Source organism: Tamandua tetradactyla, chromosome 5, assembly GCF_023851605.1.
Source record: "Tamandua tetradactyla isolate mTamTet1 chromosome 5, mTamTet1.pri, whole genome shotgun sequence".
NCBI classification, from domain to species: Eukaryota; Metazoa; Chordata; class Mammalia; order Pilosa; family Myrmecophagidae; genus Tamandua; species Tamandua tetradactyla.
This window is the reverse complement of record NC_135331.1, coordinates 96,286,558-96,310,882: the sequence shown is the minus strand read 5'-3', so window position 1 is coordinate 96,310,882 and position 24,325 is coordinate 96,286,558. Positions and strand designations below refer to the sequence as shown.

Here is a 24,325-nt window from a genome sequence, read left to right as displayed (position 1 = left end):
CGTGTAAAATATAGAACAGGACTCCATGGCTAGGATACAGACAGAGCAAATTAATAACAAAAGGGTTAGTCTGTAATCCAGATACCCAATTGTGTCTCTTGGGCACTGAAACATGGAGGAGGCTCTCTAAAATATTTCACAGCTGGCCTCTGCCTCCGAAGACTGCAGTGGCTCTTTCTGGTTGGCTGCCCCCCAGAGAATCAGTCCCTATGTCACTTTCCTTGGAAGGTCCAGAAGCTGCTGCAGCCCAATCCTATGATGTCTATACCATGCACTTCTACCCATAGCCTCCCATGCAGGCCTCCTGCATGCCAAAGGCCAGAGAGGAGACACAAAAAGAAAGAGGGGATTTATCCTTAGCCTATCGGTCTTCCACCTACTAACTTCGTCTCTACCACAGGAGAACTTCTGGAGCAAGCTGCATAAGTGAGGGGCAGTGGAATGACATATAGCCCATCGAAGTTCACTCTGCTTCTCACTCATTTTCCTAGCCCTCACCTGTTAGTGCAAACCACTCCCATGCATTCAACAGTCTGTCCTCGGATGCCAATAAAAGGGTCCACTGACTAGATTCTGACAGAATCTCAAGCAAGCATATATAAATGACCCACGTACACCACACAGAAGGAAAAGTCAGACATCTACATTATTAAAAGGTTACTTCTGAGGTGAAATTACTTGCTCAAGGACTCAGCTGGTAAGTAGCAGAGCCTGAGTTTGATCAAACTCAGACAATCTGATTCCAGAGCTTACTCTCAGCCATTTTACCCACCCCTCAGAGGATAAAATTGTCAAACAATATAAGGTTATTAAATGTCAGGTAGACAGAAAATTCCTAGACCAAAGGTGAGGGTGACATTTGGAAAGATTTGGATGGAAATAAGCAAAGTGTTTATATTGTTTGAAGTCTATTATAAGGTATAGCCACATGTAAGTATTAAGCCCCTATGTGGAAATGCCAAGTAAACTTGTTTTATTTGATCTTATATAAATACATTTGTTTTCATAATTGGAAAAAAAAAAGGGATACCTCTGAGGTCCATGCAAGATGGGTGAAGAACTGTTTGCCAGGGGTGCCCAGTTAAAATGACCCATTTCTATATTGGGGTTTGCAGATGCTTTTAACCAGTCCTTTATTACCTGATTCATAATTTCTGCAAACTGTGGAAGTTTACTCAACTCCACAAGATTCAGCCAGGTCATATCGAGGATCCAGCGAAAAGGTTTGGGAGGGCAGGCTTTCAGATCCAGAGCTGCTCCCCCTAGGGAAGAGTGTCAGACAGCCTGAGTCAGGTCATCATCTACTTTGTCTTTATAAATTTAGTTTCTAACTAGCCAAAATGAGATGGCCACATTATAGAAATTGTGGCAATATTTTTGGTATATTTCCTTTAAGTCTTCATGTTTTATTTACTGATTTACACCATCTTAAAAGTGGCAGATAATAATTCCTCGTCAATTTTCCTGCAGAGAGTTTTTCTCAAATGATTCAGCTGCTTGCCTTTTTATTTTTTAATTAACTGAAGCTTAAAATTTTATGTCAATGAATAGGTTTATCTTTTCATGTGTGATTTTAAAAATCACTTCTTAAATTAGTCATCACTCCTTCAAAATCTGATGTTCAATTCTATTTGTTACTAGGATGTGTGGATGGATATAGACACATAATTGATAGATCGTGGATAGGTGATTGATTGATAGATAAGATAGATAGCATCAAATCATATTTTGAAGCAAATCAAAAGTCAAATGAGCATATCCAATGTGGCAAGTTTCAAATAAAATACAGAATTATATTTTCAATTTCCAATTTTCTCTATAGAATTTGTTTCGGTTTGCTAATGCTGCTGGAATGCAATATACCAGAAATGGATTGGCTTTTACAAAGGGAATTTATTGAGTTACAAATTTACGTACTAAGGCCATGAAAATGTCTGCATTAAGGAATCCAGAGAAAAATACTTTGATTCTGAAGAAAGGTTGAAGGCGTCCAAGGTCTCTCGGCCATGGCAAGCACATGGCAACCTCTGCTATCCTTCTCTCCTAGATTCTGGTTTCAAACGGCTCTCTCAGCTCCTATTTCCAGTGGCTTTCACTCTAAGCATCTAAGGTTCCTCACTTAACTTCTCCAGGGCAGACTCTGGGTTTCATTTCTTAGCTTAGCATCTCCAAGCATCTGCTGTGTCTTAGTTTCATCTCTCTGTTCTCTGTGTAGGCTCTGAGCTCTTTCTTTCTCTGTGAGCTCTTTCAAGGACTCCAGTAAACTAATCAAGATAGTCTCGAATGGGCACCACATCTCCATGGAAACAATCTAATCACAGGTTCCTACCCTACAATACGCCTGCCCCACAAGACTGGATTAGGATTAAAAGAACATGGCATCTCTGGGGTACATAACAGTTTTAAACCAGCACAAATAAGTGTCTTTTGTAATGTTTTATTATCGTAATTCCAGCTCTAAGGCTTATTTAGCTCAGGTGTATGTAAAACAGTGATTGCTGACACTTTAAGTACTAAAAATCCTCTTTAGGAACTCAACAAATCCTTTCACTCTACACACTAACCCTTAGGCAAAAAGGGAACAGGGGAGGGAATTACGTTCTCTTAGCCTAGCACTTTCCAGAGAAGGCACCTTAGCTGAAGTCTCCCCTTTCTTCTATCACAGAAGATTTAGAACCAGCAGTTCTGAGTACCAAGACACAGTTATGTTACCTGCAAAGGCCATGGATTGTTTTGCCTGTTGTGCTCAATAACCAATTCCTGAGACAGCGGGGTTTCAAAGGGAGAAAGAGTTTATTACTAGGTGCACAGCAGAAGAGCAGATGGCCTAGCGGCCCAAAATCTGTCTCCTCAAGTTTAGGGAGTTCAGGGTCTTTAAGTGTTTTAGTGAGGGAAGAGGCATCATTTCGATAGCAAATTCAAAGCAGAAAAGGGGACAGTGTTATCATTATCATTTCAGTAAGAGAACGTAAGTTGAAAGGAGAGGAGGCAGAGCTATCACTTCAGTACTAAAGGTATAAGCCGAAAGGAAGGGAGACAGGTTATCTTTCAATAGCAGAGTCTAGCTGATATGATTTACAAATGTCCAGGCCCAAAGCTAATTACTGGCTGGCTTCAAATTCTTCTTTAGCATTAGGGCCTTTGCAATAAAAGGAAATGATCAGATAAAAGGGAGTAATAGTTCTTACAGTCACAAAGATAGTAGATAAGGGCTTTTACAATTATTTCAGATATCAGGGCAGCTGAATTGTAGTTTAGGGATTTCAGGTATTTCCCTGTCTACTCCAACGTACCAGAAAGCAAAAAGGAATATAATGATTCAGTAATCAAAATCATCCGTTAAATCCTAATTTCTCGGTTACACATAGAATCTGTAAACCATCCTCTCAGCTCCCTGGCCCCTGCAATCTGGTGAAAGAGACTAATTGTAGCACTATTGCTGCTAATACTACAGGTTACTTGAAGGAGAAGCAAACACTAGAGAGAGCCACCTGCAGTCTTTATTATTATCATTATTATTAGAGAAATTGTAGGTTTACAGAAAAAAACAGGTATAAAATACAGAGTTCACATATACCACCCTGTTATTAACACCTTGCATTAGTGTGATATATTTGTTACAATTCATGAAGGAATATTTTTATAACTGTCCTATTATCTAAAGTCCATCGTCTACCATTGGGTTCACTGTACCTGCAGTCTCAATAGATTTCCAAAGAAATGTTTTCTGTGACCATAAAGTTCAGAGACACCAGGAGAGGGCATCTGAGCTACCTCAGTGTTTCCAAATGTAATGTGCACCTAAGCCAGCCCAGAAGGACCACAACCCAGACTATTCCCCAAAATATCCTGTCTCTGCCACTTACTATCTACGTAAAACTTGGACAAGGAACCCAATCTCTCTGTTTTCTCATCTGTCAGACAGGTGAAATAACAGAACCTGCAAGACTGGTTGCTGTGAAGATTAAATAAGTTAATGTATGAAGAAAGCTTACAAGTCTTGGCCCATAGTGGGAACAAAATGAGAATTAGTTCTTATTTTGATAATAACTCTTCCTCCCTCTGCTTTGGAAGGCTGGGGTCTGGTTTCCAACCTGTAAAGCAAGAGCGGACCCCCAAAGTGATTTTTGTCCATGTTCTATGACAAATGAAAGACAGTATCTTTTTAAAATAACCAGGCAGGGAAAACAGGTATAATCAGTTACTCTGTAATGCAGACTGCCCCTAGCATCCTTTTCATTTTTCAATGTGTTTTGACATTCTAGGTTGAAGAATAAAGTCAAAGGCACCTTACAAATATTGCAGAAAAGAAGCAGTGATTGATACAAAGGATCTGTCACTCTTGGGAAATCAAACATATCTGCTGTGATAAGCGTCTCTTTCCTCCTTTCCCCTTAAGTATTGAGTTCGAAATGATAAAGTAGCTATGATTCAAGGGTCATTTTTGTGAAGTTGGTAAAAAAACAAAGTCAGGTTATCTTTTGAAAAATAATTCAGTCAAAAAGTAAGCCAATTAAAAATTAATATAAACTGTACAATAAACCAGTTTTGTTCTAAAACCTTTTACTGCTGAGCCAACTGTACTTCTGTCAGTCAACCTATCCCACGTACAGATCCCAGATTAATCTTCCTAAAGTACTGCTCTATTTGTGCCATATCCCTGCTCAAGAAACATTTGATAGCTCCCTTTCGGCAACTAAATTAAATTCAATCTTCTCTCACTGGCTCTTCTGGCCCTGTACAATCTGGTTCTCCCTGACTCTCCAGCTTTATGAAATGGGGTCCCAAATGTATTCACACTACAACACAGACATGCAGACTTTATTTTTCTGTAACAAATCCAACCGTCCTCATGAATTCCCTTCCCACTTCACTGCTGTGTTTCTCAGTCTCCTCTGATTCACATGCTCTCTTTCACAGTACCCAGCTGGCTGTGTTTGCAGGGTGGGGAGAAGTGAGGTGGGGGGATTATGGTTTGATGGGGAGAAGGCCTCAGATCTGCAGGTTGCCCTCTAGCCACCACCATCTCAGTTGTAGGCTGGGATCCCTGTACTCTATCCTGTGAGCTACAACAAATCCTATCTGACCTACAGAGGCACTAGGCTCTTTAATTACAGCCTAAGCATCTGGCCCTGGTCCTTTGTCTCCAGTTACAAAGTCCCCCTGTCTTGAAGCTTCTTGGTTTGAATCCCAGGCTGCTGCTATGCACCAGCCCTCATTTCCAGACACCTCACTTCTGTTTGCCAAACCTCAGGCTCATCCATCTAGCCACTCCCCTACACTGATGCTGCAATGCTGCTTCTGTGTTATGTTGGATGCGGCACTGGGCAGAATGCAGGGGACTCTCCCTATCTGGATGTTTCTCCAGCACTCTCCTCTTGAGATTCAGCCTTGGCAGACAGGGTAGAGATGAGAATCTTTGCACCTGATCCCCCTGTTCTACCTCCAACTGTCTTTTCCTTCACACAGTGCATGAAGTCCAAGGGCCCAAGTTTCCCACTTCTTTCTATGCTGTATCTGCCCCCTTCCCTGGGGCCATATTGGCAGAGGGGATTCAGGAAGATAAGCCAGCTCAATAAGAAAATACTTCAAAGTATTATTCCCATCCCACTTACATTCCACAAGTAGAAGGCTTTCCCCAGTTGTGAGGCCCATTTTGCTGCTGCCGCTGGGGCCTGAGTTTCCATATTTCAATGGCCACCCACTGTCCAGTGCCCCATCACTCAAGAATTGGCACCAAGTCCAAGTGAGAGTTTAAAAGTGACTAAAATGAGACAAAGTAGCTTTCTAGATTAAGTAAATTCATGCTCACTTTATTTAAATCTCACAGGGATTAAAACTCCATGCCTCTGGACCCTCCTCTGTTAGAACCAGCTCCAGCTTTTCCAGGTTGTACTAGTTGTTCCCCTCTGGGCCCCACAACTGCTTGCACATGGAGGTACTGGGGTGATCATGCTCCAAGATCACACAGTTAATCAGTGGAAGAGACTGATTCATTTTCCTGGTCCGTAGTTCAGTGCATGCTTTACCACAACACACTGTTTATACTCTTACAAATGCTCAGTAAGACATCAACTTCCCTAGTTGACATATTTCAATTTCCTTTAAACTATAAAAATAAAAACTGCGTTCATGAAGAAGATACAAGTAAGGAAGAAATTTCAGAGACTATGCTAAATCATTTACGAAGTTCCCACAGTTGGTAATCTAACCTGGATTTGAGGAAGGAATTAACTAAAGTAGAGGAAGGGAACTGATAGAATAAGAAATTATAGATTACTGCCCATTTATTATAAATAATATGTTAAAGATAAAAGAGTATCGTGTCCTATCACCTTTTAGAATGAATTCGGAAATAATCTACGTTTTCTTCCTAGATTACTGTGCCGGTTTGAAACTGTTATTTACCCCAGAAAAACCATGTTCTTTTAATCCTGATCCAATATTGGAGGGTGGGACCTTGTGATTAAGTTGTTTCTATGGAAATTTGATACACCCATTTCTGGGTGTGAACTTTTGACTAGATGGAGACGTGACTCCACCCATTCAAGGTGAGTCTTGATAGTTTACTCGGGTCCTTAAAAGAGCTGACACTAAGGCAGATATTTTGAGATTGAGACAGAAAAAGCCTGGATGCTAAGCAAAGACTCATCACAAGATGCTAAACTAAGAGATAAAACCCAGAGTTTTACCCCTGAGCAGCTAAGTGAAGGCCCACAGACTCTAGGAACCAAGAGTTTCTTCATGGTTTCAGAACCAAAAGCTGGAAACAATAGAACCAGGAATAAGGACCAACAGATGCCAGCCACATGCCTTCCCATGTGACAGACATTGGCCTTTCTTTATCTGGATGCCTTAGTTTGGACATTTTTAAGGCTTTAGAACTACAAACCTGTAATTAATGTTTTAATTAATAAATTCCCTTTATGAAAGCCATTTTGTTTCTGGCATATTGCATTCCAGCAGCATTGGCAAACTAAATAATTACCTATCATTCCTACGGTTCTGGGTTTCAGTTTGTTTGTTTTTTTCCTTATGTCCCATCTTTATGGCTGTCTGACGTCTTTTAAATTGTCTGGGCTATCTTTTCTGTCTGCTGGATATCTCAAACTACACACACCAGTGTAGTCACTAGAAATGTTCACAAACATTTAGTTTCCCCTCCTTCCAAGCACATGGGAAACTGCACTTCCCTTCTCCCTTTAAAGTTGGATGTGGGCACATGTCTTGCTTTAGTTAATGAAAGTGTACGTGATATGTGTCACTTCTGCGGGTAAGTTTTAAGAAGCAGCATACAACTTGTCATATCCTTGTTCCTCTGCCACAGTTATCATGAAGGTAGCTGAGATTCCTGAGTGACTGTGATAAGCATGTTGGAGAAGCAGCGTGAATGAGAAACACACTTTTTTGGGTTGAGCTACTGATATATGGGAATTGTTTTTTACGGCAGCAAAGCTTAGCCTATCCTAATTGAAACTGGGTCCCTAAATCAAATTCAGCAATTCCTTACCCTATTGCCTCTTACACTAGCTCCTCTTTCAACCAACCAGACCAGAAATCTTCACACGGACCACAAATCTTAGATTCAGTTCTGACTTCTCTTTTGGTTCTTGTATAAAGTCAATTGTCACTTGACTTGCATGATCTTTTATATCCATTTCTTCCTTTATATTCCCACTGTTTTTACCCCAGGTCAGGAAGGCATTTCCCATGGTCAGGAAGATGATGACAGACTCCCTAGCACCTATTTCTTCCAATCCTATTTATGTCCCCCAGATTAATTAGCCTAAAGGACAATACTGCAGATATCACCACCTTGCTCAGTATCCTTCAAATAATCCCCCAAACCCAAGGCTTAACCCACAAATGTGTTTTTCCAAGAAGGCTTTTGTTTTTTAAATCTCACCAATAATATGTAATCTCTCCTTCCTTTTATACCCAAAACAGTGTTTGGCTTTCTATGATACTTAGGCTAGTCTGCCTTGTTTTGCAGTCATATTTTAAATGATCTTTATCCCCATTATAAAGCTATTATTTTTTTTAAACCTTGTGTGCCCAACATCAGCATGTAGGTTTATATAGTATGAGCTCAATAAATACTTATTTTGTTGAATTTAAATGAAAATGCCATTCTTTGATCTTCTTAATTACTCTTTTAACATGGATATAAGCAATGAATAGGATTAACTTCAAATGTAAAATACAAGTGTGCCTTCTTTAAAGTCTTAAAATGATACTTCCTTGCTTAAGGAGTGGGTTCTTGCAATAGAAAGCTTACCACCAGCATCACTTTTCTTCCCTTTGGCATTAGGTTCTCCTAATCATGGACAACAGTGATCAAAACTTAATCTGATTACATAACTAAAAAACAGAGTTAGCAGAGACCTACAATATGTCATATTGAGTAACCAGAGCAAAAGAATGGAAATAAAAAAAAAGAGGTATGAAAAAGAACTTCGCTTTCATTAGAACACAATTTCCCTATTGTCATAAAAATGGGTTTACAGCACATCAAACAGCACATCAAAAGCAATATCCTTTACAAACCATGTTCATATTTCAAATGTTTTACCTTTAATGAGAGCCTGAAACTCTCTGTGCTTAACTGTCCCTCTCTGAAGATCGATCTTTAAGGTCATGAGGAGCACAAAGAGGAATTTGTGGTTTTCATATAGGCCTCTGACTGAGTATGTAAAAACTTCATACGTCAAAAACTCAATAATATTTGTAATTCTCTTTTGAGGTAGTGGGGACTTTTCAGATCTACAATACATTTTAAAAATCAAAGAAATAAGCAATTTCTAAAAGAATAGAAATGTAAACAAAAAATTTAAGTTAATGCTTTGGGGGTGAAGATAGCAAGGTCCCACCTGGCCATGGACTGGTCAAATAACTTCAGAAACTGGGCCAGTGAGGTCTGGTACATGATGTTGACCATGCTCATCTCGGTGATGAGGAAGTAGAGGATGCTTCCACGGGTCGCAGCAGGCCGGAACTCCTCCTGCGCCGTGTTAATCTTGATTTCTGTTTCTGCAGCCACGTGTAGCTTCTCACTCACTTCAGCAGCTGTTTGCTTTGTGGTTCGGAGGACACCAATGAGAGACTCGTCATCTACCAAGGAACCTAAAAATCAAACAGAAAGACTGTAGAACACAAGATGGAAAAGCCCCAAGGTGAGATGCATCACTTCTAATACAGTCCTGTTGATTGGCAACTTGACTTCTTGAGCTTCCCCAGGGTAAGAGAGTTGAACCGCAAGGATTCTTAAGGCATCTAATGACTTCTATCCAACTATCACCCAATGTGTGAATCCCTTTAAATATTCCAATTACCCTCCCTCCACTCTGCCTAAAAATCACCTGCAAAAGGGGATTCTTTTCTTTGTGTATGCTGTATGGTGGGGAGAAGGGAAATCTTAAAGCAGCCCACATAATGCCTCATCAGATGTCTGAAAACAATAAATTATGTCTCCATTGGCTCCCTGTGATTTGAACTGTTCCTTATGTGCTCCGGCTATCACATCCACTAGCATCTTGCTGGTTCTCTTCAAAGTATCACCAGTTTGTCCACATCTATCTTATGGTGTGAGCTTATCCAAAAGCTACACACTGAACGGTAACCTCTTCGTTTCTATCACTTTAGAACAGTCCTTGACACTGAGAGCCCTGATCCCTCTACATCTCTAATAAGAAAATAAATTGAGGTGTGGTGAAAGTGTCTTACCACTTACTGGACAGACTTAGGAAAGAAAAACCTTAATCTCATTTTTAGATTTATCTTTCATTTCATTATTGCTTTAAATAGAAATAATGCATGTATATCATAATGAACTCATTTTTGAGATGTGGAAGGATCTTCCACCCTGGATGTGCAAAGTTACAGGTAGCCATCTCTTCATATAGTAGTGCTCTTACTTACCCTAAGGTTCTAGATGGCAGGTAAATGCTAAAGGGAGATGCTGAGTTATCTCAAGGTCATGCTATGTCTACTATGGAAATCCAAATTGCGATTAACCTCATAGGAAAGAGAACTTGACCTAATATACTCTTGGCAGGATAGGGGAGGAACCCCCAGATCTCCTTGTTATTTAGAAAGCCCAGAGGTATCACAAATGGTTGAAAGTCATGGGAAGAAGAGACAGATAACTTCACCAGTAAAAGCAGTGCAATTAAAGGTAGTGCTAGAATCTGTTGTGAAAGTGACCCATAATATACTACTGGGAGGGAAGGGAAGACTTTTTTTTTTTAATCCAACGATTAAAGTGAAGTTGGAAAATATTTGTTATTGCACTGCTAATAAACGTGGAATTTAGGTTGCTGTAATTTGCCACAAAATAGTTTGTTGATTTTATGTTCTTTGGATAACATTTTCTTTTTATATATTAAAGAGAGAGAGCAACTCAAAATTGGGGTGTGGTGTGATAATTTGGCTGTCAAGAGAATAATCTGTCCCTGATTTCTCATTGCGAGATCAAGCCAAGTAAAGAATGAGCTGGGCCTCTGGTGCCTGAGTGCCTCTGACAAAGATTACATATGTCACAACACACTGTGGTAATTGTATTTCAATTCCAAAGAAAGAGCCAATCTAAAAAAAAAGTAGACTGAGCACATTAGTTTCCTCTGGGCAAAGAAATTAGCCTATTATGAGTCATCCAGGTCTGTTGTGAGCCCTTATTTTTCTCAGGAGAGAGCAATTATATCAAGAAAACTGTTATTCTCACCCAGTCCCTACTTTAAATTCAAACATCAGATTCTCTGCAGTCCTCTTTAAAGCCTAGATGGAAATTGCCTCACTTGTTTTTGCATTGACAACTTCATTATATTCTAACATTTGTAATCATGTAGCCATTTAAAATAATTTACAAGGAATCATTCAGAATCTGTTACTTTGATTACTTCTTAATAACACAATACCTTTTGTAGCACTTAATTTATAGAGGAGGTTATCTTCAAGTTCTTTCATCTTCCGTTTATTAAAAGTGACATCCTCCAAAAGTTTAACCCTCTCAGACTCTAACTCCTGTTGTTAAGAAACAAAAAATAAAGAACTCTAATTACCAGTTATTATTAGCAAATCTATCTTCCCAGTGTTTGCTATCAAATAAAACATATTTAAACAAAAGCGTCTTTCAAATGATAAAAGCAATAATTATCATTAGCCAAATATATCTATGTTTCTGTTTCTCTGGATAATTTTTGAAGAATTATGCACACTAGCATTCAATTTCCATAGCACTTGTTCTGGCATGTATGAGAAGAACCTGCTAAAATCATTTTGCTCAATGGCCCCCGACTCTCTACTGAGCTCTAAGCTTAGTGGTAATGTCCCATGTTTGGCCTGTTCCTACCCCGCTCTGTGGGAAAGGCCAGCTTTATTTGTAATCAGAAATGACAGAAACAAAGAGGCATTAATACCAAGAAGCCAAGGGACTGCCCAGACCAAATGTGAGCTCTTGACTTAGGATCTGCCTATAGGAACATGCATAGTACTATGTGTGACACAGGCAGTTGCCAGTACAAATCCATTTTCCATTGTATTTGCATCTCCTTGTACTGGAGGGGACAGACAGGGTGTCTGGAAGGTATATTTTCTACATGAATGATATATTTTTTAAACTATATTTTGAAAAAGTTTCAAACTTTCAGAAAAGTTCAAAGATTAATAAAATGAACTTTCATATACTTTTCCTCTACATTCACCAATTAATAATTTGTTTTATCACTTTCTATGTAAACTTATCATTGTTACTATTTCTTATTATTTCTGAATCATTAGATGTCATGATTCTTTGTCCTTAAATACTTTAGTAAATTTCCTAAGAACTAGGACATTCTCTTACATAACTGTAATAGTTCTCAAATTCAGGAAATTTGACATTGAAATAATATTCTTGCTTAGTATCATCTAAATTCACTTTGTCTCAACAACATTCTTTATAGCAATGCTTTTTTCCAATACAGAATCACAATTGCACTTAGAATTATGTTAAAAGAATGTGTTTTCAAAATACTTATTTGAGGAAGTTTCTTGAAAAACTACTTCAGTAATTCCGTCTCTTTCAGAAAGTCTTCCTAAACCAGCCAGTCAAAACCACAGCACAGCATGTCTGTGTACATCTCCTATGCTTGTGTCACAATCTCTTGTAAATTATTTCCTTCCAATTGGATTTTGTGCATCTTGAGAGCAGGTACTTGTCTTGTTCATTTGTATATTCTTGACAGCCCTTATCTTGAGGTTTTACAGAGAAGAGTCTCAACCCATAAACATGCATTATAAATAGAAGTGTGCTGAATTTAGTTCAACTCCTTTATTTTACATTGGGGGGAAACTGAGAACCCAGAAATATTAACTCTGAATAATCCCCAAATAACACACACACTCAATGGCAGAGATAAACCTAATACCCTTGTTCTGGTTTGCTAGCTGCCGGAATGCAATATACCAGAAACGGAATGGCTTTTAAAAGGGAGAATTTAATGAGTTGCAAGTTTACAGTTCTAAGGCTGAGAAAATGCCCCAATTACAACAAGTCTATAGAAATGTCCAATCAAAGGCATCCAGGGAGAGATACCTGGGTTCAGGAAGGCCAATGAAGTTCAGGGTTTCTCTCTCAAGTGAGAAGGCACATGGCGAACACAGTCAGGGCTTCTCTTTCAGCTGGAAGGGCACATGGCAAACATGGCAAACATCTGCTAGTTTTCTTTCCTGGCTTCTAGTTTCATGAAGCTCCCCGGGAGGAGTTTTCCTTCTTCATCTCCAAAGGTTGCGGGCCCGTGGACTCTGTGCATCTCATGGCTACATCGTTCTGCTCTCTCTGAATCTTTCATTCTCCAAAATATTTCCTCTTTTATAGGACTTCAGAAACTAATCAAGACCCACCCAAATGGGTGGAGACATGTTGTCCCTTAATCCAGTTTAACAACCATTCTTGACTAAATCACATCAACCAGGGAGATGATCCAATCACAGTTTCAAATATACAGTATTGAATAGGGATTATTCTACCTTTATGAAATGGGATTTATATTAAAGCATGACTTTTCCTAGGGGGCATACTTCCTTTCAAACAAGCACAACCCTTGTCCTCCAACTCCAAGACTAGTGTTATTATTGTTATTGTAGTAACAGGTTAGCAGTGTCTGATGGGAGTTGATGAAGATTATGGTTGTATTTGCAGGGAATAGCTAATGAGTCATTCTCATTAAAATGATTACCTCTGGGTGGAAGTACAGTAATACAAGGACAAAAAGAAATTACATTAGCTTCCATTACTGCATGATATGAAAAAACAAGCATCATGGTACTGGGGGAAAACTTGCTCAGTTTTACAGCATAACCTGTAAAGCTTCTCTAGTAAGCTTGGCGTGGTGAAAAATCCATGCACTATTATAGGTAGGGCCCTTATTCTCTCTGGACCTCCATTTGTTTATTTGTAAAGTGGGGATATCATAGCAGGACTGTTAGGAGGATTAAATATAATGTAGCACTAGGCCCTTCTTCATATTAAATGTGCTTTTTGTTTTCTCCAAGAGAGGTGCCAGAAAAGGTCTCTTGGAATCACAACGGGAAAGAAAGGTTGGTTTGAGCATCTTAGTATATTTCTAGAAGGGGAAGCTAAGGCCTTGGAAGAGTGGTAGGGCATTCTGGGGACATGGAGGGTAGCCTACCTTAGAGGTGGGCGTGGCCTTCCTTTGTGCAGGTGAGCGCAACCTGCACAAAAGATCTGAACCAGTGAAGAATCATCTCAGAATAGATTGACAGCATCAGTTGGATTACAAAGGACTAATTTTCATCCCTGAGGGACAACAGAGGTTGTGGACTGGGGCAGGGGGCGGGGTGGGGGTGGAGGTGGGGGGATGTCAATGCCCTCCCTGTCCAGCTGTGGAAGCAGGACCTTTCAAGACTACATTAACCTCAGGCTGTTTTGTTGGAAACTGATATTAAACAGCTAATGGCAATCAAAGCTGGGCTGTTTTCCTTTTACTCCATCAAACTGGTGGCCTTTCAAGGTCCTGCCCCTCTACTAACTAGCTAGGATTTTACCTATAATTTTTCCGCTGTTTTCTATTTCCATTTGGTGTCTGTAAGCATTTCTGTTTCCCCTTTTTGAATGTTTTTCTTCTCTGTGTCTGTGGCCATCTATTTACATCTCTTTCCTTTTCCCCCTCTTCCTGTCAATTCCTCTTTTGTCATTCTTTTTTCTTACCCTACCATTTTCTGCCTCTCTGACCTATTATTTCTAACCTTGACTTCTCCTTAAACCCTTAATATTAAATATGATTATACTTAAGCAAATATAAAATTTCTAAAGTTTTGTGTGGATATATTTTATTTATGCAAATAGATAAAATTATATTTTATGCAGAGATTTATACATACAAATGCAATTTTTTCTGAGTTTATTTTTGAAATGTTCAATCTTGTATCAAAACCCTCCACTCTTAAGTTGTGTTTTGTTTTAGTAGAATCTTCTATTACATTTAATTAACAAGGAATGATTACCTGTTTCTCTGTTAGAATTACTCTCCTTAGTAACTGATTCTCAAGTCCTTTCATTGTGACAGTAAAATCGATGACAGATGTTTTAGCGTTGATCTCAGGTGTAAAGGCAGGGTTTGGTAACTTTGTAGTAATATAAAGCTTAAATGAATCCATGATATCACATTCCTTATCACCGACTTTCACCTACATCAATTCAAATTAAAATTAAAAACAGCTTAAAAGACGGCACAAGGAAATCTGGGTTCAATTAGGAAACAATTTATCAATGGTAAGAGCTGTGTAACCAGAATGAATTGTGAAGGAAAGCTGTGAAATCTAAATCACTGGTTTAAAATAATTAAGTCCATCCATTTAGAATAATTTCTAATTATTTAGTCCTACCTGAGGGTGTTTTTAGCCGCAATACCAAGCATATTAAATGGAAATTCACTCAAAACAAATGATGAATAAAGGAAAACTCAGTAACTCTAAGATCTGATTTTAAAATTTTAGAAAATATGCTTATTTGTATTTATCAACTCATCAGTTGTTTGGAGAACAAGAGCTGCTATTTTTTCTTACTTGAGGAAATCATTTCCTACTATAAAAATTTGCCATATTTACAGAAAGTATTGGCTCTTTTTGTACTTCATAGTCATTTATAAAGCATATTTGATAACTGAAAGAGTTAATACAATTTTCAGAGAAAAAAGTCCACATTTTTAACTTTTCAGCAAGATAATATTTGCATTAAAAATCACTATTTGCAATATATTGAAAAACAACTAGTTTTGCTATCCAAAAATGAGTGGAAATTAGAACATTTACAAATGACTTAACCTTTTAGTAAATCTTAACCCTGTACATGGTTGAATGCCACATAATTAAGACTGTAACTTATTCTTCAGTATCATGCCTTCATAACTGCAGCTAAGGATCTAGAGTCTTTTAAAAGACCTCCAGGGATGTAGATTCTACCTCTTTTGACATGTTAATATAGCACATAAACATATTCACATTTTGAAGAAAAATCCTGGTATTTTTGTTTATCTATCTGATTTCTCTTGTTTTAATGAGAAAATTTGCATTTTTTACTTATGCATTGATAGTCATGAAATTAATTTGTCCTAAGCAAAAAAAAAAAGCTCAATCTGAAATGCTGCCATTCATAAAGAAATCAAATCAAAGAAGCCTGAAGGTAGAGAATAATAACTAAAAAGAAGCACTCATATGGAAAACAATTCATGGTATCACCAACATCAGGAACAGGTCCCATGGCTTCCAGCAAAGTCTATGATTTTAAACTGTAAGTTAATAAAGAGAGAAATAAACAAATCAATGTCTATAGACTATATTGTTGTTTCTAGTGAGAAAATCCAGGTTTTCTTGTTTATTTATCTGGTTTGCAAAGACAATTTTCTTATATTTTGTGTGTAATTCTAATGTGTTATTATCATTATAACCAGACAGTATGATTCCTAAATATGTTATTTAGGTTCATCTAAATGGCTCCTCTTACCAAGATATTGTTTTCCCTTGTATTTTTTATATACCACGGAATATAAAATGAAACACTGCATATCAGCCTGAAAATTTTTTCCCCAGTGTACCAAATACTACCACTGTAAGGAACTGCCTTCACTGCTATGCCCAAAAAGATAAGTAGATGTTACCATTGTTCTTTTCTTTTTTGCAAAGTTCACCTTGAAAGCAGTGCCTGACTTAATGAAATTCTTTTCTAATACATTATCCAGGGCTGGATCCAGCTCCTCGCGAATGTCCTCAATGAGAAGGGGTCGGCCCAACGAAAGGCTGTCTTCCAAGTGTGTCCGGAAATATTTATGGTTCAGAGATGTCACCTAAAAATAAAGCGCCCATTAGTAAATAAACGTCACAAAGAATGTACCCATTCATAAGTGGAAATAAAGAGATTTGGGGAGCAATATAGAAGTCTTACTTATAAAAATAAAAGTAACAAACAATAACTTCCAAAACTTGGTGAATAGTGACTTTGTGGAAGAACTGGGTATGTTAATGGGGTCTCTCTAATCAATAGAGGAGAAGCAAGTGGCATTTTTTAGATGGATTCTCAGGCTCTGTTCCTAAAAGATGGAAGAGAAGTAATGAAGGATTTTTCCTATTTGTGATACTCTTTTATCTTCTCAGGACATCCATGAATACGTAAGTGATAAGTAAGAAAACAAACAGAAGAATGTTAGAAATGACATGTAAAGTCAAATCAAGGGTTCATTCATATGTTCTGTCTCTTACAATGGCACAATAGAAGAACACGATAGATACTTTCTATAAAGTCAACCTACAAGGTTTTTATGCACTTTGTTCTATACTTTTAGAAGTGAGAATTCTGAATGCCATTTTTAGATCAAAGTTTGTTATTAATTAAAATAGATAGACTGGGTTGGTTAATCTTTGTACAAGGCAATTGGTTTTGAACTCGTACTTCTTATATGATTTTTCCTCCCATGAGGACCCCCAAAGGCTCAGTTCTCAGCTCTCTGTTCTATCTCCTTATGTTCTCCTGAATTCAATCACTACCTTTCAGCTGTTGTGGGTGTTGAACTTAGAGGAGATAAGAAGAATCCACGGGGACAGCAGATGAGTAGGAGAGTAGAATTTTAAAAATCTCTCACTTATTATGAACAAAATGTGGAATTGAAAAATTGAATGTCTTTTGTCCTATCTTGATTTAAAAAGAAATAACTTGCTTTTTTGTATATATGTTATTTTTCACAATAAAAAGTTTTTTTTACAAAGAGTAAAAAAAAAAAAACAAAAGGAAATAACTAAAATAAAAAATCCTGCATGAGAAGTGCTTTAGTTTAGTGTGTTAATGCTGCCAGAACACAATAAACAAGAAATGAAGTGGTTTTTTTTAAAGGGGATTTATTCAGTTACAAATTTACAATTCCTCAGAGGAAAGGCAGGGAGCTTTTCTCTGGCTTTTCTCTGGCTTTCTCTGTCACAGAGGAAGGCACATCAGTCATAGATGAATTTCACATGCTGATGATTTAAGTCCACAGCAACAGAACATCTGGGCACCATCACCTGGCCGAGCTGACAACTTCTACAAGAAGTTGTTTCCCCAGATGGATAGCTTTATTAATACAAATGAGATGCTGTGAAAGGCCTTACCATGGACTGATAAGAAAAAAATGAATCTAAACAAAGAGCTTTAATGAGCTTATTAACCAAGATGAGACAAGGTCCCCAAAACACAAAATCTAATTATGTTTTGCTCTATTTCTCAAGGGATAGACTCCCTATTTTTGTGATTTCTTTCTAAGGAAATAATTTCATATTGTCAGTTTATTTAAGATTATCTATATCCATCCATAATATCTTTGATAAGCTTGAAAAAATATCTTGGAGTTGTAATTTCAGGTTTAATTCACTTGATTTTTTTTTTTAATGACACTGTGTGGTCACCAATGCCAAGGCCTGAGTCATCTGCACAGATACTTGAGGTGGTCTTTTACAAGGTGGTTAGTGAATTCCTGAGATGGAATTCTAGAATTCAGAGCTGTAGGTCTTGAAGATGATATCAAAGTTGGGCTGGACAAAGCTGCCAAGGTGAAGTACAGCCTGGGCATAAAAACCATGTTTGTTTGTTTGTTTGTTTTTTTTCCTTTGTGTGTGTTTGTCCACATGCTCATCTGTATCCACATGCTTATTTTCAGAGCAAGGATAATGGAATTCAATCTACTTTCATTTCAGCAGTTGACATTTTTAAAATAAAGAGGTGACTTCAGTGTATTTCTGTTACTTCCACAAGAAGCGCCCTGGAACTGGGTTGCATCAGGAAAGATATTGCTGAAGGTTCCACATGAGTTTAATGACAAAACAGAAAGTCAAAGGTATGATCAGGAAAAATAGTAGCGGTCATGGCCAAGAGAGACAGGAGCATGCTTTGAGCTAAGGATGCCCAGGCAAGGTTGTAAGAATGAGATGAGCAGGGAATCAAAAGCCAGGGGAGTCTAGAGGAATGAAGGAAAGGACAAGTTATGGTTGAGCTGGATTAAGGAACAGGAGTATTTCAGCATACTTCATTCATGCTTTCTTTTGTTGAATGTGGCTTCTTAAGAAATTTTGTGGGAATGGATCCATTTCCTTAACTCTTCCCCTCCAGTCACATTCTCCCTGAACATTTCTGGGATTTCTCTGGGTTTTCAAAGTAAACGTGGAATTGTGTGCTGAGTTCTGCAGTAGTAATGAGGTGGAGCATCTTAGGTGTGCTCCCGAGTACTGGGCTGTATCTTCCTGTCACAGAGGCCCATGCCACATCTGGGGCTATCAGAAATCCTGGTGGCTCAGCTACATGTCTGATGACCAACAGGGGAGAGGTGGATAGATGCAGATGAATAAAAAGGTCCTATGGGCTAAGTCCGGGGGAACTTGACACAAGGCAGCTCACAAGTGTGTTTTAAAACAGAAGAAGAGCAGCCATGCTAGGTTCACTTAAATCTGATGGCTGGTCCCTAGAATCTTTCAGATTTTCTACATACATAGTCATGGCATCTGTAAATAATAACAGTTTCACTTGTTTTCTCCAGTCTTTATCCTTTTATTTCTCTCTCCGACCTTATTACACTGGCTAAGACTTCCAGCATAAAGGTGCGGACAACCTCATCTCATTCCTAATCTAAGAGGAAGTTTTTCAATATTTCACCATTAAATGATGCCTACTACTGTAGACTTTTTGTAAATACTCTTTATCCAATTAAGGAAAATTTCCCCTATTCATATTTTGCTGGAAGATTTAACAGGAATGGGTATTGAATTTTACTAAGTGCTTTTTCTGCATTTATCAAGATGACCCATATTAATTTTTTTTCTTATACTGACAACATACTGAATTCATTCATTTAAATTCAACAAATATAGGAATTTTACTCCAGTAAGAGCTATTCATAATATATTCAGATGGGTAAACCATAAACATGGCTATCAAGTTTATGGCACAGTAGAGACAAAAGGCAAATGTGCGAAGAATAATAATTCAAGATAGACTCTAAGTCCACGACAAAAATATAAACAAGACATTGTGAGGATTCAGGACAGGCTACATTAAGCAGATGATACAGAAAAGACTTGATGAAAGTAATATTAGATGTGGACTTTGAAGACTATTTTAGATTTTTATCTGGAATGTAAGTAGAGTAGGCAGTAGGGTGGAGAATGATACTCTGGTTAGTAGAAATAGTACACGCAAACAATATGGAAGCAGGCTTAGGACACTGGGAACAGACTATAGGAAACAATGAAAAGTCAATGCAGGTAGCTGAACTGAAATATCAATGGGAATTAGATCCTCAAGGGAACCAGAAATGTTGGAATCTTGCCCTTGTCTACCCCCACTTTGAAACGAATACCTTATTAGACCTCAGTGCCAAAACTGCACTCTATTATGCTATGTAGTACCAAGCACATAAGTTAAGTTGGTGCAAATGGCCTTGAATGGAAGAATCACAAAGTTATAATTTTGCTGCTTTCCTATGAGCTCAAACCCAAGCCCCAGAACAAAAAGCCACACTCAACATTAGCAAAAACCATAGAGCCGGAGAAACACAAAGAGGGAGAGGGAGAACCTAAGAGTGCACAAAGAGAGAAAATAATCAGAGCCTTTGCCCCAGTTAGCTGCACGAAACTCAAGGGAGTAATTAGCAAACATTTATCATAGAGGTGATTATTTTATGACTGGAAGATTCCACTGAAATTTGAGAGTAATTTCATGATTTCAAGATTATTTGCTCATGCACCAAATGGTACGTACCTGCAAGTCATTTTCTTTTTCCTTTGATTTAATCCAAGTTTTGCCTTGTGTTTGTGGATCTATCAGGAGTGGGTATCTGGTGGCCTTCGTCACAATAATGCCATTCTGAATTGAGAGATCATCTCCCGGTAATCCCTGCAGCCCCCACTCACCAATCTGAATAACAGAAAACACGTGCGGCCATTCAAAGGAGAACTAGAATAATTTCCTTAGTAATTAAAAGACCCACAGTTTAAAAGAATTTTTTAAATGGACATATTTTCCCTTTTGAAACTATGCAACTAGTACCTAGTGGGAAATAAAAAACAAATATATAAATGTGAACTTGGGAACATTAACTTACAAAAAAATTTTATAATCCAATGAATCCTTTTTATTAATAACCCAAGAATAAGTTTAGCCTTTTACATTATATTTTCACACTTTCGAGGAAATGCAAGCCGACTGTGTATTGAACCTGATTTGGGGATTCTGAAGCCTGATTGCTGAGCATTCAGAGAACACAGGGGCTTAAAATATGATGGTATATGGGGGGGGGGGGGGATCCCGACTGCCTAGAGCTAATGAAATATAATGAACATAACAAGATGTCAGAGAAGAAGATAAGCACCAAGGGACATGCCCCTGAAATTTCTCCTTCCTGTCCTTTGGTTCTCCTCAAATGGGATATGGGTGATTATAGAACAGGAAGCAGAAGAAATAGATTAGATGAGATATATTGGCAGGAGCTCAATAATGAAATGTTTGTGAACATCTCCTTCCCGATATTAAGAGTCTATTGCCAACCTTTCTCTAGGTGGCCAATAAAATCACCCAAGAACCAATGAGCCAACCATCATTAAGTTATCCCAAGACCACCAAAGGACTCAGTGCATCATCAATTTTTAATTTATTCCCCGTAAGGACAAATTCAGTTTTGCTTGAAGTGGAAAGGATTTGTTTTAAAATTTTAAGTACAGATAACATGAAATGAATAGCACGACATCCTTAAGGAAACAGCAACTGGGGAGCATATTTACAAACCTGACAAGCAGTTCATGAAAACAAAGTGTCTGGAAAGCAATTAAGATCACCTGAGTTCCGTAAGACAGACTGAAAAGTGATAGTGGCATCGAATTCCAGCAAGGAAGGTTTGTGTACTCAGAGGCACTGAGTGTTATTCAGTGGTATGAGAACATGTCATTATGCTATTGTGTTATGATACTGGGCACTAAAAATAATGGGTAATGATCAAAAGCAGATTAACACCAGCACTTCTGACTTACGTATTCTGACAAATACCTATATTTGTTTGAACTGTTTGAGAGAGTATGCAATTTAACAGGAGTGGTGTAAATAAGGGAGGGCTCTAAGAGTTCAGTATCAGCAAGCCTATAACTCATGAATGTTTATGATTCATAGCAATATGAGTAGTTTTAAACTTTGAAAGCAAGATTTCTTAAAATGTAAAGAAACCTACATACCACAAAGAAAATTATTTTTTGTAACTTGTAAACCTCTTCAAAATAATCTTTTCAATTAGATGATAAAAGAAAAATTACCTTGATTTCATAGTAATTAAGAAATAAAATGAAACAAATTCAAATAGTATTATTAGGAAAACTAAAACTTACTGTTGGAGGATCTACCAACATTGAAATAAGATTCAAGTTTTCAGTGAAAGGAATTTTCCGTGCTCTCAATTCTGTCTCCCATTGATCTTTAAGCAAAAGGTTTCTAAATATCTGATTGAAAGGACCAAGGTAGGAAAGGAATCCAGTGCATAGGAGAATATCACCTACAAGTCTGTCAAGAAAAAAACACACAAAACCCCTCCCCAAAGTGAATCACCAAACACATTTTAAGCCACTCTACTTTTGAAACTGAAAGGCAATTTTGTCTTGTTACTAGGCGAAACCCTTCTCTGCTCCCTGCTTAACACTTGGTAGCCAGATATGGTGAGACCTAATGGCCAGGGAGCAAGGAAGAAGGCTCCCTACCGAAGCCCACAGATCCAAAGCCTTCCCACTCCATGGCCTCATCTGGTTCAGCTTAGTCTTTGTTTTAAACTCTTTCTTCCCACCACACCCCACCCACACCCCTACATACATACAAATACACATGCATACATTTATTTATTTGTTTATTTAGCCATTCTCCTAATCCTCTTTTTCTCGAAGGACACCAATTGGCACTAATATAAGGTACTTTGCCTTCTGAACAAACCATTGATCCACACTTTCGAAATCACTGAAGGGGAGAGAAGAGACCTGGAGCATGTATTTATACTGCTCTGGCAAAGCAAAACAATATCAGAAGGACTCTCATACTGAAAAATCACATTGCTGATCCAAAACTGGGATTAGAATATTTCAGGAAATTTTCTTCACTCCCTGTTTTACTGACGGTGTGTTGTTTAAGCTGTAAGCACTTTTCTTAGACGATGGGATTCACAGATTTATATATAGAAATGAGGGAGAAAAGCACTTCCTCATGGAAATTGGCTTTTATGTTCCCAAATATCACAAAGAGATGGCATTTTGGGTGATGACTAAGAAGGAAAGAAATTATAAAGAAGACTAAAATTCAGACCTATTAATCTGAGCTTTGAACTCTTTACTTTGCTGAGTCCATCTGACTTTCTCTCCACTCAGTCCATCGATGAGAGTGGAAGCTGCTTGCATCTTTTTCCGGCACATATCGGCATCATTAAGCAAATCCTAAATTCATAAAAGGAGAATGTCTCTAAGAACTTTTTAAGTGCTTAATCAAACATCCATTACATTTACACATAAAAAAATACATAAAGGAATTTCTTAATTTACAAAAAAATACAGTGTGAGTGAAGCTTTATGTTTAATTTCTGATAATTCAAAGAATTATAATTAGTTACTTTGGCTTACAAAATTCCAAGAAGCAATTTTGCAAGAGATAATCCAATTAACAAATTAAAATGGCATTTTAAAACTATTTTCAAAACAGAATCAAATCAATGAAATATATTTTAAGTCTTGGGTTTAATAATAACTCTGAATTATTTGAGGGCTACAAAGTATTGTTTAAGAAACATCCTTATAATCAGTGCAGCCAAGCTCGCACCAGCTCAGGAGAGCTTTTTTTTTTTCAGAAAATCTGTGAGCTGCTTGTAAACACAGCCACTATTTGAAGATGTAATTATATCAACTTACAATTAAACAAAGTATGTTTATGAAGGTATTAAATCCTCCAAACTTGTCACTTCCTAATTATTTACCACATTTTCCTCTATTATCTGTGTTCTGTATCTGCATGGTGGATGCACATCACTGTTAGTGAACTCTGCATTCAGCTACATCACATTAGTAGCTTGAACTTGGGACCAGTGGGAGTATTTACACCATAGAAATCAGCCAGCACTGCTCATGAGGACTCCCTCCCCCTGCTGAAGGTCAGTTGCTGAACATTTGTCAGCTTGCACTCAGCCCCCTGGGGCGGTGTGAAGAGCCCCATCTTACAGAAAGTTAACTCATACCCCTTCTATCACACAATTAAGAAGTGGCTGAGCTGGATCTCAAAACCAGTTTTCTAACCTCAAAATCAGTACTCTTTAAATTACATCACAAACTGGATACACGAATATTAAAATATAAAAAGGAATACAGAGTGCCAAAGATTCAAAATAACTAGTCAGAGCTAATGAACAACAACATTCATGTAGGCATTTTTTTCATCATGAACATGTGCCTAATTTCTAAATATAACACATACTTCTGTAATATTTCATTGTATCACTTTGGTAATTCTGTCTATTTAACCGTACCATTTTTTCATTCATTGCTGCATCAAATTTTGCTTGTACTTTATCCAACTCGGCTTGTTTCTCATCAAGCAGTGCCTGTGCCTTTCCTAATTCAGCATTAGCAACTGCTAAACGGCCTTCCTGCTTTGCCAGGTTAGCCTTAAAAAGGAATAAGAGGTGGTTAATGTAGAATTATGTTAGCTCTGTGAAATATTCATGTGCTCTTAATTGGTAAACATTAACATAAAAGTTATAATTTTTGCACTAGATGGTACTTAGGAGGTCATTTGTTTCAG

The 24,325-nt window shown here is 37.8% G+C and overlaps 1 protein-coding gene across 6 annotated transcripts in view; it reads right to left on the bottom strand.

The window, feature by feature from the left end:
- The window catches only part of DNAH8 (dynein axonemal heavy chain 8), a 453,252-nt gene that overhangs the window by 100,371 nt on the left and 328,556 nt on the right, over window positions 1-24,325 (bottom strand). For all 6 annotated transcript variants that reach the window (XM_077161688.1, XM_077161686.1, XM_077161689.1 and 3 more), the window contains 10 exons: window positions 24,051-24,188; window positions 22,844-22,971; window positions 21,886-22,057; window positions 20,273-20,428; window positions 16,185-16,340; window positions 14,503-14,685; window positions 10,914-11,019; window positions 8,871-9,123; window positions 8,573-8,763; window positions 1,141-1,262 (listed from right to left, as the gene is read on the bottom strand). In XM_077161688.1, coding sequence (XP_077017803.1) covers window positions 1,141-1,262; window positions 8,573-8,763; window positions 8,871-9,123; window positions 10,914-11,019; window positions 14,503-14,685; window positions 16,185-16,340; window positions 20,273-20,428; window positions 21,886-22,057; window positions 22,844-22,971; window positions 24,051-24,188 — 1,605 coding nt within the window. The remainder of the gene's footprint in view (window positions 1-1,140; window positions 1,263-8,572; window positions 8,764-8,870; window positions 9,124-10,913; window positions 11,020-14,502; window positions 14,686-16,184; window positions 16,341-20,272; window positions 20,429-21,885; window positions 22,058-22,843; window positions 22,972-24,050; window positions 24,189-24,325) is intronic.